The sequence below is a fragment of the Hetaerina americana genome, unplaced genomic scaffold (assembly GCF_022747635.1).
Source record: "Hetaerina americana unplaced genomic scaffold, ioHetAmer1.1.p SCAF_8, whole genome shotgun sequence".
Lineage (NCBI taxonomy): Eukaryota > Metazoa > Arthropoda > Insecta > Odonata > Calopterygidae > Hetaerina > Hetaerina americana.
Genome location: NW_027287427.1, coordinates 68,805,402 through 68,820,008, shown reverse-complemented (window position 1 = coordinate 68,820,008; position 14,607 = coordinate 68,805,402). Strand labels below are relative to the sequence as shown.

Below are 14,607 nucleotides of genomic sequence, written 5' to 3'. Positions count from 1 at the left end.
CATATTAAGATGCTAATAGTAATCAGCTCAGATAAAAGAAGATCAGATCTTCATTTCTGGCAAGCACATCTATCTTGAATTTGAATTTTTTGTGCATAAAAGATTATTTGTGACTAAATTTACTTTTTTCTTCCCAAGTGATATCCTTTAAATGGATGTAGCCATGGAAAAAAATTATTTGAAATATTACTGCCGTTGTTTGTCTAGTCCCGCATTGAACCCTATAATACCGAATTTGAATTAATCATTTTTTTAAACCTTGGAATGTTTTAGCCAATCAGTGCTTGAAAGTTATGAAGTTCTTGATGTTAAAATATAAAAATATATTAAATATTACCTTAACGTATTTTGTAAAGTTTTCATGTGCTCAATTTTTTGTTGAATTTGAAGTATACGTTTCATAATACCTGGTTAGGTATTCTTTCTTTACTGTATTCTTGCCCTGTTGAGAGGAGGTTTTAAGAATATGCATACCCTTAGATTAGTGTAAATACTCGAGAACAAATCATAATTTAAGATTCAAGAGCTTTACAATTTGGCATTTCTGGAGGTTAATATGTGCATAATTTACTACAAACAACTACATGTATAGTATAACAGCCCATGCAATAAATTATAGTTTTCCTGATGATTTTTTTTTCTCCCAGGTGTAAATAAGTTATTTGTTTGGAGTAATATTATTTTTATCTTTTAACGCTTGACAGAGAAATGTACTAAGCTTATGTTGCATAGTGTGTTTTTTCATATAATAAAATGTAATGGGTGTGAAAATAGCTGAGGCTGTATTCTTTTTTATCATTGTCATTTTTGTGTCAAGCTCATGTCCCAGTATTGACAAATGGGTGAATTTATTAAATGTTTTATATCTATTTGATGCACGTTTGTGTGGATTGTAAATCTTGTCACTAGTAGTGACAAATGTGTGAAACACCAATTAAATAAACGGTGAAATGTCATATCTACAAAATTATGATGGTGTTTTTATGTGGAAATGTGTGTTTCTTAAAAGTAAGGCTAGTTCTATTATGATTTAAAATGAATTATTCCCTATTGGTTAAAGTGACTCTAGGGATATGATATATAGAGCTGGAAAAGCTGTATATTCATTCCAACTTTCTGAACTCTGCCACTGATCATGCTCAAAATTCTACTTGCATTTCCATCTAGAGTACAGTTTGGCTAAAGGGTCATGCCTCCCTAGATCATGCCCCCTATCCATACCTTCATTCAGTGCCACTGTCATTTCATTGTTGTACAAATGCCACATCTATTAATCTTCTGATGGCATATATTTTTTCAGTGGTATCTCGATCCCTACTTGAGGTGCTTTGTGGAGGGGGGCACTTGAGTGAGTATGCCATCCGTCAGATGGGATGTTAAACTGCTGACCCCTTGGCACCTTTCGTAAAGAGTAGGCTAATGCTGATGCTGGGGTTCTCCACCCTTCATCCTTTCCTGTCCATCCCTAATGGTGCAAATGACCTAGGCTCTTGGTCCCCTTCCCTAAAACGACTATTACTACTCTTCATAATTGCATTCCGCAATAGACCTGTTGAAACCTTCCTAATTCAGGTTTCTTCAAAAAAGATAATGGCTGGTCGACTGTCCTTCTCTTTCCCTGATGGCAATCATACTCTTCCAGGAATTATATGAGACTCACAGTCCTGTTGTAACTTACCCTGAACCATGCCTGTTTAAGGTTCGGGAATATGAATAGGCTTGCAGGACATTTTTGCAGACAGACTGGGATAGACTGTGATTTCAATTAAGCACATATTGCATGTTTGATAATTGCATGTATTATAGGTTGTCCTGAAAGATCTTCAGCCTTGTCCTGTGTCATGTAAGAAGAAAATAGTAAAGTTTTTCATAAATGCATTGGTGACTCTTTATGTAAGATGGTACCCACTATTAATTGTGGTTAGTTTGGCATAGAAATTGAAGTAGGCACCCAAAAACTGAGATAATCAGTTCAATTTGTGAAGTGAGAATCAGGTTTGCATAAGATTTCAGGCTGGAATGAAGATTGGTGAGAAACCCTATGTTGGCCTTAATGTACTCTAAGCAAATTACAGCAGCAGTGAACTCAAAATTTCAGTGGCAGTTGCTTCCCATTAATTGGAAAGTATGCTGTGGTTGAAGTATCCTTCACAAGATATTTTGAAGATATAACCCGGTGAAAATTTATGTCATTCCATGTGCATACAATTTAATGAAAAATTGAGACATTTGATCATAAATATATTTTGAAATAGTTTTCTCATTGTTGATCATTTTAGTACTAATTTGACTTAGTTCTTTACACATAATTAGTTATGCCTGTGATAGATGGATAAATGTATTTATTCGGGTGAAGTGGAGACCATAAGGTCCCTTTTTTCCATTGAACCTTTATGTTATGGCAGTATTGTGATCATATTGTATTTGTCTGTTAGTGCTATTTCTATAATTTTTTCATCCCTCGGCCTACTGTTTCAGTCTTCAAAAACTGCACTTCAAAAAAATTTGGAGAGTATTATGAAGAACATTGTATAAGTCAGTGTTACCAATTATATTGGTGACAAGCTCCTCCTTTTCCTTTTTCCTGCCCCCATAGAGACTTACTTTGTCACAAGATATTTACCTTCAATACTCATTTGTGCTCATCGGCAGCTATCATTTCTGCTCTCTCATTACCATATCTCTGTTTGACATACCATTTTAATTGTCTTTCTTTCTCCTTAAATCCCTACGTTAAAATCTCTCAATATGTGCTTTACATATTCAAATCATCCCTATCTCTTTATTCACTTACTTCCCTAATTTCCACTGTATAGCAAATTTTCACTACCTCCCTGGTAGTATTTTTTCACACCCTTTTGTACTTTACCGTGTACATAATACTTTGAAAATCAACAATGCTATTTGGATATTTGTATTTTCACATGATTATTTGAGTAAAAGAAGTATCACTTGTCATAAGCCATCCTGTTTTTCATACCTCGCAGTGAAACTTCATGCAAAGCCATACTCCATGAGAGATCCTCCACACTTGTAGTGTTCTGGAATTGGAAGAAATATGTTATGGTACTGACAGTTCTAATTATGGAGTAGATTTACTATCTGAAATGGGTGACAGAAAAGGGCACAGGGCTGGATATTGCTATGGCTTCATTGTATATAACTACGTAGGCATTATATCTTTTGTTTCAATTACTGTGGTCTTTTTCAAATGGTACTTTATTGTTCATGACTCTATTCCTTTCTGTTAATTTTTGGTGCCCAAATGAAGTTTCAACACAGATCTTCATTATCTGCATATGTGATTGTTATTACAGTAATGGATAGTAATGATAATTTTTATTGGTTCCAGGATATGTGGTTTACATGTGTAGAACAGGTCATATGAACGGTAATGAACACATTGTTACCCTATTCCAAATATCATGCCATGGTACCTGACATAGTGCACTTCCTGGTGATACTAGCTGTCCTCGGAGGTGGTTTGCTAGGTGAGTTGTTGAAAATGTGCTTTGGAAGAAATCACATAATTGATAGGGGTTGTGATAATATGTAAAAAACCAAATGTTGCTTTCTAGCTTACTCTACTGTGGGCAGCAGGTGAAAATTTCACTGAATGGAGAGTTTTCAGAGCACCTCACCATCCATGTACCATACCAAGCATATGGATGGTATTGCTGATGCATTCCTTTCCTTCAAATCCTGGCATATTGTATTGGTATACCTGAGCATACTGCCTTGGGGCCTAAATGTCTAGGTTTATGTTCCTTTAGTCTTCCTTGTGGTACCCTCACTTTGGCCAGAAACTACTGATTTGAAGTACTGTAAACTACTGGTGGGGCAGCGGGCAATTTCACATTAGGCATGCAACAAAAAATACTTTAAATGTTAATTACTAATGGAAAATTGAATAATTCAAATGATTAAAAACATTTCAACTTCTGTGGGCATGATATTCTAGTTCAAAATAGACACTTGTTCTGTCTTCATCCATTCACCTGCTGGACTGTGGAACTGACCTTGTTGACTAAAGGCACAAGGAGGTATGCAGTTTCAAAGGTTTAGTTCTGTATGAATGTTGTCATAAATGGGTATACAATAGTGCATGCTATTAAAAAAACAGAATGCGTTGAATACCCATATGTGCACCTGGCAGTGCAGTTAATTTTGGAATATCGGTTAAACGATACAATGTAATATCCATTGCTTTCTCTTTTTTTGAGCTATGAAATAATACCAGCCTTCCAAGTATTAATACTCTCATTTATTTGTTACATTTTGTTTTAAAAGGCAGTCTTTTCAAATTACTTGCCAGTGAATTATTTTACTATACCATGAAGGCATCATGCTATTAGCACATGCTTTGTGTGTTCAGAAAAAAATAATATATTTCTTCCTCATCACAGGGTTTTTGCTTCATATTTCAAGGATGGCAGTGCCCTAGATAATACTGAAGTAAAATGTTATATATATCTCGGTACAGTAATTGATTTGTGGATGTGAACATATGTAAATAGTATACTACAGAAAGTCATTAAATCATAAAAAATATTTTATTGTCAGTTTGGGAATCTATTTTACATGGATCAAGTAATTAATAAATTTAATGGTGTTTCATGCTCTCTGAGAATGTCTTTTTTCCATTCCAGTGCAAATTGTGGTTATAATACGTTCTTGCTGTTCCATTTCACATTTTTACACAGACTTCTTAGTGCTTACGAAGTAACACAACTTATGTACATCTGTTACGTATTTCTTCATGTCACAGTCAACCTCTCACTGAAGAGTATCAGTGGGAATAAACATGTATCTGATATGATTTGTTGCAGTCAAGGCTGCTTGTTTAGAAAATATATGCTGAAAGCATCATCCTTGAATACAAGATTTTAGACAAATTTGAGTCTTTTGTCTCTCCTCATGTCTGCTCCCAACAGAAGCATGATTAGTGAACAGTCCCTTTACTTCATTTTCTCTGCTGGGATACTTAGTTCTCATTGCACAAATGGCCGTATTGCATCCTGCCACTCCTTGGTGTACATCTCTATATTTTTGTTGGACTGCTGTGGGTTAAGAGAGAAATATACTTTAGCAGGATGCAATGAACAATAATGTTTCAGATCTTGAAAAGACAACTCATTAAAAAGTAATACTTTTGTTTTTTGCCTAGGTTACTTAAAAACCGTAAAACTAGCTTAGTGCTACCTCTGCATTACCAATTCTATGTAATAGAGTAAGGTTGTGGACTTGGACTCTTAGGTGTTCTCACATATGTTGGGGTTTTTGTGAATTAATGTACAATCATATATAAAATTGTAAGTGCAATGAGAGCAAGGGCCTACCCACATTGAAGCACTGGTTGCTGTTAAATTACTGAAGTTAACCAGAGTAGGGCGTGTACAGAAGTTTGATGGGTGATCCCCATACCTTCTTCATGGTGCTCTTGATATCTGTCTGCCTGTGGCAAGCAGGTTGGCATAATGGATCAAGGAATCTAAGTGCCTGGGGCTAATGTTGAAGATTTATTTATAATACTCATGTATCCAGATGCATAAATTCTTGTGTATTTCCTTTTAGAACTTATTTTGATTCAAAAGCATTAACTTCTCTTCCTTATTGTTTCTTATTATTTTTAAAACTCTTTTGAATTGTGTAAAAGCAATTTGTGCCTATGGTATTCAATGAACATTAGGGCACACTAGGAATGCTTATAGGTTTCTTTGGGGGCTTTTTGGTTTCTTTTTCGTGAGCCAATATGTCAGGACTTACATATGCCCCAGCCAATTTCTTTTAATTGTACAGCAGAGTGACCCTTGTCCCTCTGTCATTCTGACAGATCGCTCCTGGCTTGTAATCAGAATTTATAGAAGCTAAACCACCAAGTGTTAAACAAATCAATGTCCAAAGTAGACCTCAGACATTGGGACGAACTGTTTGGTTTTCTTTGGGTTCTGTGAATAGTATTTCAATAAATTCTGTCGTATCATGGGTCACTCCTTTCCTAGTATTGCCACCCATTGGACATATACATACATTACTAAAGGACCTGCCTAATATCCTTCAAAGGTTAGAGTTATACAGGAATTCCAAAATACCCTTTGAAAATATGGATAATACTAGGGAATGTTGTTTAAAACGTGAAAATTCACAGCAAAAATTGTTCTAATGTAGGCTTTCTCAAAGGGGCTCATTTACATAAACTGAATGAAAAACTGTTACTTGACTCAGCTTACATCAATTTTTAGGCTTGAAGGAACACATTCCCTAAAGTTATCCATTTTTTCTGCGGGGTATTTATTTTTCAGTATCTGTTCACATGAATCAACCACTTTCTGTTCAGTTAATGAAATAAAGACTGGGAGAAGCCTGAATCAGAGTAATTTTGATAACCCAGTGGATTCAGTTAATTTCATGAGTGTACTATATGCCTGAAGTGAATGCATATTTTTTTGCTCATAGGAATTTTCAGATGGCTGTGGTACCAGAGGATGTATGGAGGTGACTGAATTATGATGCTTGAATGGAATATCGATGACAATCAGATGGGCAAACGGAAGATTTAATAAAAAAGCTATCCAATTGGAGGGTGAAGACAAGGCACCTTGAAAAGGCAATGATAAGAAAGAGAAGGCATCTTTAGTGACATATCATGACTAATTGAAGGCTTTAAAGAAAGGTGAGATTGAATTGACTTGTAGAAGATGAGTTTTTTAAAAAAATGCCCCAAAGGAGTTTTAGGAGTTAGGGGAAGGAAGCAGTTTAAAAAATAGAATATAGGGAATACATTATTCCAATCAGAAATGGCTCCTTTATATATACTATGGGGTCCAAATCAATTGTAAAAGAAATTTGAAACTCTTTCAGGTTACTGAATTTTTCTATAGCAAATTTAATTCTCAAATAGTTGATAGTCTCTTTGTAAATTGCCAAATAACCTGTACTAGCTTTGAATGGTTTAATGTAGAATTGTTATGGTGGCAGTAATTTCCATTCACTCACAGGTGCACATGGATTCATTTACATCTACATAATACTCCGCAAGCCACCGCAAGGGCTTGTGGCAGGGGGTCGCCAACCATAAGAAGGAACAAAACCACATGCAAAATCAACACATACATGCAAAGCTATACCCACAGTGGCATATACATTCATGCAAAAATCCTTGCATTCTACACTCATGCAAATACATATACTATCATCTAACAAATAATGGCCCCTTAGTATGCAGTATGAAATTTGTCCAATAAAGTGCAATTTGAAAAGTAGGATGGTGAAATTCCACTACTACATGGACATAAAACATAAAATGGTCTCTTCCCCAAGGACACAGGTGGGGAATGTGACCCAATTCTGCAGGTAGCATGAGGGCCCCCCACAGAGGGAAACGAGGGATGGAAGGGGGAACCTTAAAAAGAGAAAAGACGGAACAAACAATGTTGTAAAGAGCATTACATTATTTAAAGACTGAAAGGATTGATAGCAGAGTATTCAGGGAAATATATGTATTGTGAGAAGTTGAGTTGTGTATCTGTGTTTTTCCAACAGCTCACAGTGTTAGCTATTGGGCCATTTGCAGTGGGTTCTTAGGAATGGTTCATTGAGAGTGCATGGGCTGTGATGCAAGAATTGTATTAGTGAGACATTTTATCCATTTACAGATGATAAAAATCTTGGAGTTGGCATACTTTAACTCTCCCATGCAATGAAATCTCTATGAATACATTTCCAAGCTCTTGTATCCATGGTCTCTTAGAACTCTGTCATTATATTGCTTCAGTTATGGGCGGCTGAGGCACAAGTTTTTTAGCATTTATTCGACGATGGCATCGGTTTGGTGTTAGAATTTGCAGTTGTTCGTTTTTAAAATATCCTTTTCATTGTTTCCTTGTTATTTCTATCGGCTCCGGACGTTTATTTTCGATTCAATCTCAGATGAACGGAAGGACTACCAATTGGTGTATTTCCACAGTAAAATCCTTTCTGAAAGACAAGTTTCAGTGGGTTTTGCTACACTTGTTTAGATAATCACCAGCAGAAATAGATTCCGACTTATTAGATTAAAACGACGAAATAATAAGCCGACCACGTTTTAATAGGGTATGCTCGCAAGTATGTATGTGTGCCTTCCTGCCCGAAGTATTGGATCTTGCCGAAGTTATTTTCTTCAGGAAAGATTATTTTAACAACATTTCTGGTAGACAGTGACTGTTGCAGGCAAAGTTGGGGTAAAAAGTGCGCTTGTCAGTAAAATGTGATCTAAGAGAGAGAAATAAGTCTTTTTTTACATCCCTAGGTCCTTCGCCCTCTTCCCCTGTCTGCTTCAAATGAGACAATACTACGAGGACGGGATTTGAGGCGATCGCCCTTAGTTTCACTGACGGGGAGGGGTCCGTTTCTCAAAGCCTGTCCTTGTAATTTTGCACATACGGAATCTAATGGTGGTAGTAAATGGTGCTGCACGTGTCACTCGCTTACATTATAGAGTGTTCCAAAATTCCAAAGTTTTTATCACATGCAACACTTTTCAAGGGCTTGTGAATCGGGTTGTAGAACTGAAAAACGTGCCCGCGGTACTTGCCGTGGACCCGTTTTACCGCACTGGGAAATTCCATAGAAGCCCTCTGAAAGCTGTTGCAGTTGTAATTTAAAACTCTCTCAATTACATCCTATGAAATATAGAATTGTGATGAGCATTATAGCATATTTATTGTTAATAGATAGCTTTTATTATTCAACTTCAAGGAATTGTAAATTAAATTGTTTTAAGGAATGGGGCCCAGTTTTCTGCTTTATGCTTTCATTCTAACAGTACTGTTCAGTTTTTTATAGCAATAATGCAGTCTGCGTATCTGCAGTGTTTGTGGACAAGCAACTAATATGTTGTAGTAGTTCAGTAAGTACCAGCCCTTAGATTTTAAGACACATAGCATTAAAACTCAGCGTTGAGAATGAGTTGCCTGCCGTAGTGTAATATAATAATCGGAAGGTGTGGCATTTTTTCAGGAAATAAGTGATACTTAGGTACATATTTAAACTTTGCTGGCTTATATTATAGCATTTTAAGTTGCAATTATTTTTCAAGGTTGGAAAAGGATGGAATTATTGCAAAAAGTCATAATCGGCTTATCCCTCTGGGGTGACGTCTGAATGTCATTCATTTCGAATTGTTCGTATTATATGGAAAATTATATTTCCAAGGTGGTTAGGCACCTTTCACTTGACCTTTCTTTTGATTTCCAAGGTCCTTCTCCCAGAAATAACCTACTGGATAATAAATGAGTGGGCATAGATCGGAGAAAATTACTCAAAAAAGATCAAATCGCCCTTTAGGCCAGATTTTGGTCATCGCTGTCGTTTTTATGAAGTTTCATGACTATAGACTGAAGATTGTAGCATAAATTTTGACGGCATTGAAATTTTCGTTCATGTTTTCTCTTTCCAAAAATTGGCGTTTATAGTCTCGAAAAAATGTAACTTGTTGGAGACCTATAATTGAGTGACCTTGTTGGCATATTAATAAAACCACACATTTTCCTTCCAGTGTATGTTACAAAGACTAATATTTAGCCACTTGGACCTTTTTTTCTATCCTTTGCAGATTTGGGTTTCTTGTTAGTAGGGCGTTTGGGTTTGGCGGGTTTTCGTTCTTAAGACGATTACGTTATCATTTGCGGTGTTCTCGTCAATTTTCTGGTCAATCTGGTCTCTCGATCAGAACCTTTGAACATTGGCTTTGCTCTTAATTTTTTTAAAGAGAAGCTTATATTTTAGCATTTACTTCTTTATGCCAATTGCCAGGTGTTACTAGAATGTGTTAGCATGCGACTTTGTAGTTCACACTTTATCAATAGTTAGAAAGGTTGTATAGCGTTTTTTATGTACCATTAAGATTAATTGGTTTTTAAATAAGCACAGCTGCTATTTTACGCTCAAATCTCACCAGCCATTAACCTGCAACGTAGGAATAAAAATAATCAAGGAAGGTAAATGGTGAGAGTTTCCATTATACCAGCACCAAAGTCTCAAGGTTAATGCAGCGTCTTAATGTCCTGAATCCTAATGTTTTAAAAGCAGTAGAGCAGTTTATAGATTAGAAATGTATACATGTAGGAATACATGTATACATTTGTTTTGACCAATAACGGTTTTTATTGGATGTACGATAATAATTTGCATACAGCTTAATTAGCTTCATTAGTCATGATATCCATCATGCAATTATTGTTTTCTCGCAGTTATCATTTAGGCTAAAACAGTTATAAGAAAGCACCTAATTTTACAACATTTAGATTTGTTAAAAATGTATTTGGCAATTACTTCCAAGTTAAAATTTCTCTTCCGAAACTCAAATGAACGGGGTTTCACGGCTCGAAAAAAACAATTCGTTCCTCGAATGACAATCTAATGTAGAAGCAATATGAGGTGAATTCGTTTTCATTTGGCACGTAACATTTGAAACAGCCATGCAGTTCATTAAACCTCTGGACATATTAAATTGCATGAGTGATGCGATGAAAAGTGCAGTGGTGTTGGTAGGAATAGAAATAAAATTAATATCAATGTCTGGGAAAAGTTCTTGTTCATAGCTATGAAGTGGTTTGATCTTCGTATCTGAAATATATTATAGAAATACTCTATGTGTGAATTTTTATAAATAAGCATGAGTATAACCTATAGCAAGACGGTGAGCCATCGTAGGAGAGGGAAAGAAATACGTGTAGCTCTTAACCAGCTGTGAAAACCGTTGCCGTAGTCGCTTAGTGAGCTTTCGAATTTCTCAATATTTTAAGTGTTAGGTGGCTCCCGCGTTGTTTTTTTCCGTGTTTCAGTAAGCGTCTTTATAAGGGAAATGGTTTGTGCTACTCATTTGACTGTGTTGATGCGACAATAAAACCTAAGTGACCGGAAGCAGAGTTTCAAAACGGAAAGGATGTTAAAAAGAGGAGGAGATAAAATAGATACAGGATGAATTTAATGTCTAGCAGCTGAATAAACATAAAACTATAAGCACAGCAATCTATCCGAAGGCCCGTTTGGTAGGTGATAGTAGACCTCACACAGTAATCAGCCCGAGGGCATGTGAAATTCACACATCAGAGTAGGGGCCATTTCCTTTCTCTGTGCCGATTATGATTTCATCGGAAGATCTGGTATCCGAAAAATCACTCAGCTTAGAGAATATGATGAAAAGTTCAGAAATGACAATCAACAAAATCATGATAGATAATAATAAATTAGAGCAAGTAGTATTCGATGGACCTGGGGAGTGTTATCAAATGGAATAAATATTGTGAATGGAAAATTAGGAATAGGATTGATTAGGTAAAGTCAGCTTTCGAAAAAAATGAGCGAGTTGTTGTAGTTAGGATCGTTGAAAGAGAAGTAAGGAAAATCTTTTCGCGAAGATTCATATGAAGCATCATTTTGCGTGGGCATGAAATGTAGATGGCGAGGAAAAAAGCAATACTGAGAATGTTTTTAGAATTGCCTGTAGCAAAGGATGGAGAGGATTAGGTGAACGGACTGTCAGGAATATGAAAGTTATGAGAAGAATTTGAGTGAAAGATATAAGAAAGAGGAATGCAAACTGGACAGGCTAATTAGTGGGAGGGGACTTCATTCAGATGTTTATAGAAGATTTACGGGAAGAGGAATAAGGAAATTTGGTGGCATCTCAGACATCGATCTGGGGTCGATGCGGCAGCAATTTAATTAAGGCTTTTGTACATCGATGAGGAAAAACTAAGAAAATTCGCTTCGGATATTAATTACTTAGGTAGAGTAATTCGGAAACCTTCCATAACATCAATGGCACGCACTCGAAAAGGAGCTATTTACGTTATTGTAAAATTATTTGCATGCATTAATTGCATGATCCGGTATGAAAAACTTAGAAAAAAAACACTCATTGGTGGGTCCTTTAAAAATGATGGGGGACATTTAGTTAGTATACTTACCGTTGCTTTGTGGTTAGTCAGAATGGGGAAAAGTTCTGTGAGGATATGTTTGAGGGACTGAATTCCTGGGAAGTACGTTGTACTGATCTTCATCTACGAGGGTGTGCGAGTTAATGTCTGGGGAAGGTGTGGACGCGTTAAGTTTTAGAGGATTTGCGTTGTTTAAAAAAGCCTCAGGGAATCATTGTTGAGATATTTATCCAGGGAATTCGAATTATTGCAGATTCGGTGACTGCGGATGTAGAGGAAGTACAATGGGTGACAGCTGGTGTTGTGAAGGTACTGTTGTTTGTTAGTGGATTTTATGTGGGCAGAGGTGTGAAATATTTGATAGGTGAGAGATACATGTATATTGCCGTCCAGGAAATTGATTTCTGAGGAAGAGTTAGTGAAAGGACGAATAGTTTATTTAAATGTTTAATACGTAAAAGCATTTGAAGATGGAAAGACGTTCTGTGGAACTTTAAATTGCCATTGACCATCTTCATGTAAAGCTTGTTTTAGTTTCAGGCATCAATTAGGGAAGTTATACCGAGGGAAGTAATAACTAGGTAATAATCAAGGGGAATCTAATTTCATCGCGAGAGAAGTTGCGCGCGATGAGAATGATCAATTTTACGAAATCGATTGATGAAACTCTCTCCTGTGACAATTTTTTCGAATGCTTTCATCGCGTAATTGAAAAGGAAACTTCACCTGAATGGCGTTCCAGAACTCCCGCCCGAAGAGCCGCCCGAGGCCGAAGACGTTCCGTCGGAAGATGCCCATCAGCTCGCCGGTGCTGATCTTCCTGGGTGTGGGCTCCGTGGTCGTCGTGGTCAGCGTCTCGTTGGCCCCTACCGACGCCCCGTCCACGTCTTCTCCTTCGACGCCGGCCTCTGCCGTCACCGACGCCATCTCCGTCTTCCGGGTTTTTAAAAAGATTTCATTTCCGAGGGGAGAGTGAGATAAGGACAAGTCATTGTCTTCGAAAAGCCTTTCACCTAAAAAAAAAGCCGCCATAATTTGCCTCTCACAGGGCGCCCTTAAACGAACGCCCAACCCTCTCTCTTTCTCAAAGGCGTCACGGAAATTCTCCCGAACGCTCATGTCACGTTAGAAGAGAATCGGCAGGAACAAAAACCCGGAGGAGAATAGGCATCCACCTTGATTTCCGCGAAAATTCTTCATAATTACGGTAATTTCTTTTCGCTTCACGGGGCGGTACCATTGATTTTCACAATTTCTGCGATTTTTCCTATTTCATTTTCTGCAATTTATGTAAGTCATTTGTTTAGGTACGTGAGTCGGTAGAGAATTTACTTATGAGAAAATTTAAGACCAGCGTTACCGTTCCAGTTATTCAAACAAAGGGCTTTCATTTCTTATCCGGGGAGGTTATGAACCACTAATGGACCATAAATCGGCAGATTGGAATTAGGGCGCATGGTAATTTTGTAATTAATTTTGTAATTTTAGTTCAAAATATTATTTTCGATGTCTTTATTTGAAATTTTAGGTTTGTTGGATTAAATTCGCCAGAACCTTTTTTCGGTTGAATTTTGAATAACTGTGATAACCACACTCCCCTAATTTTGCATGAAGAACAAATGTAATTAAAGTCCAATGTGACCATTAATTTAAGATTTGAATACCTTGTCAGATCAATTCTGGACCTCGAGGCCTTCACAAAGATATTAGACTATGGAAAAGGAACTCATTGAGTAGTTTCAGGAGTAATGTGGTGGGATTCGAACATGATAAAGAAAATACAGTAACAATTTTCAACTAGATAAATTTAATAGTACGACCGGGTTTCGATGTATTACATCACATTCAGACCTGAATATGATGTATTACATCGAAACCCACCGTACTATTAAATTTATCTAGTGGAAAATTGTTACTATCTCTTCTATATTATGAAGGAGGAAGTGAAGTAGCTCAGCATCAGAGGAAGCAATCATTACATGACGATCGCGTTTTCTCCCGAAGCAAAGTAAATAATTTTCAAATAACCTAGGAAGGACACGCTGGAAACAGTGGGGCCATTTTGCTATTTAATTCGTAAATGATGGAAAAGAGGGGCAGTAAAGAGGATACCATCAGAGGAGCAGCTTTATTATAGACGTTAAATTCTTTTTCTCATTAGATAACTTACCGTTGTTACGTTTTCTCGCGGCCTCTCTGGTTCGATTAGGGTCGAGAAAAGTTGTCGTATTTGCTGGAAGGCACTTACTGTATCGTTGTTTCCCTAGAAATGCAAAGTAAATTGCCATGAATTATTTCAGTAAATACTGTTTAGTGTCGTTATCTTTGTTAACTAATATTCCTTAGATTCAAAAGTATTTGAAAAGGAATTTAAAAGTTTTAAGTCCTTTGTGATTATCTCTCCTAACAAAACAGCCTGGCATCCAAAATTATAATAAATCCCTCTTCAATTTCGCATTATTCTTTTCTCCTTTCATTCCGTCCTTCGTGCTTTTCCTATTTCTACCCCTTCCTTGTTTCTCCACCATTCCCTCTTCTATCTTCTTCTTCCTTCAACATTCCATTGCCAATCCAAATGCTGTGTATCCATCTTTCCCGCCTCTTTTGATTTCTTCCAACTTTCTCAGCCCCTCACTTCCTCGTTTGTTTTCTTTCAGCCCGTCTCACCTTTTCCATCCTTCCT

General features: G+C 36.8%; 1 protein-coding gene across 2 annotated transcripts in view; it reads right to left on the bottom strand.

Moving 5' to 3' along the window:
* Positions 1 to 4,539: 4,539 nt before the first annotated feature.
* The window catches only part of LOC139698078 (uncharacterized), a 40,468-nt gene continuing 30,400 nt past the window's right edge, over positions 4,540 to 14,607 (bottom strand). Inside the window, exons 4-6 of one of the 2 annotated variants that reach the window (XM_071596968.1) lie at positions 14,095 to 14,187; positions 12,651 to 12,857; positions 4,540 to 5,057 (exon numbers count right to left, since the gene is read on the bottom strand). In XM_071596968.1, the coding sequence (XP_071453069.1) occupies positions 4,992 to 5,057; positions 12,651 to 12,857; positions 14,095 to 14,187 (366 nt within the window). In that variant the 3' untranslated portion in view covers positions 4,540 to 4,991. Of the gene's footprint in view, positions 5,061 to 12,650; positions 12,858 to 14,094; positions 14,188 to 14,607 lie in introns of both variants that reach the window. The other variant, XM_071596967.1, reaches the window with a different exon arrangement.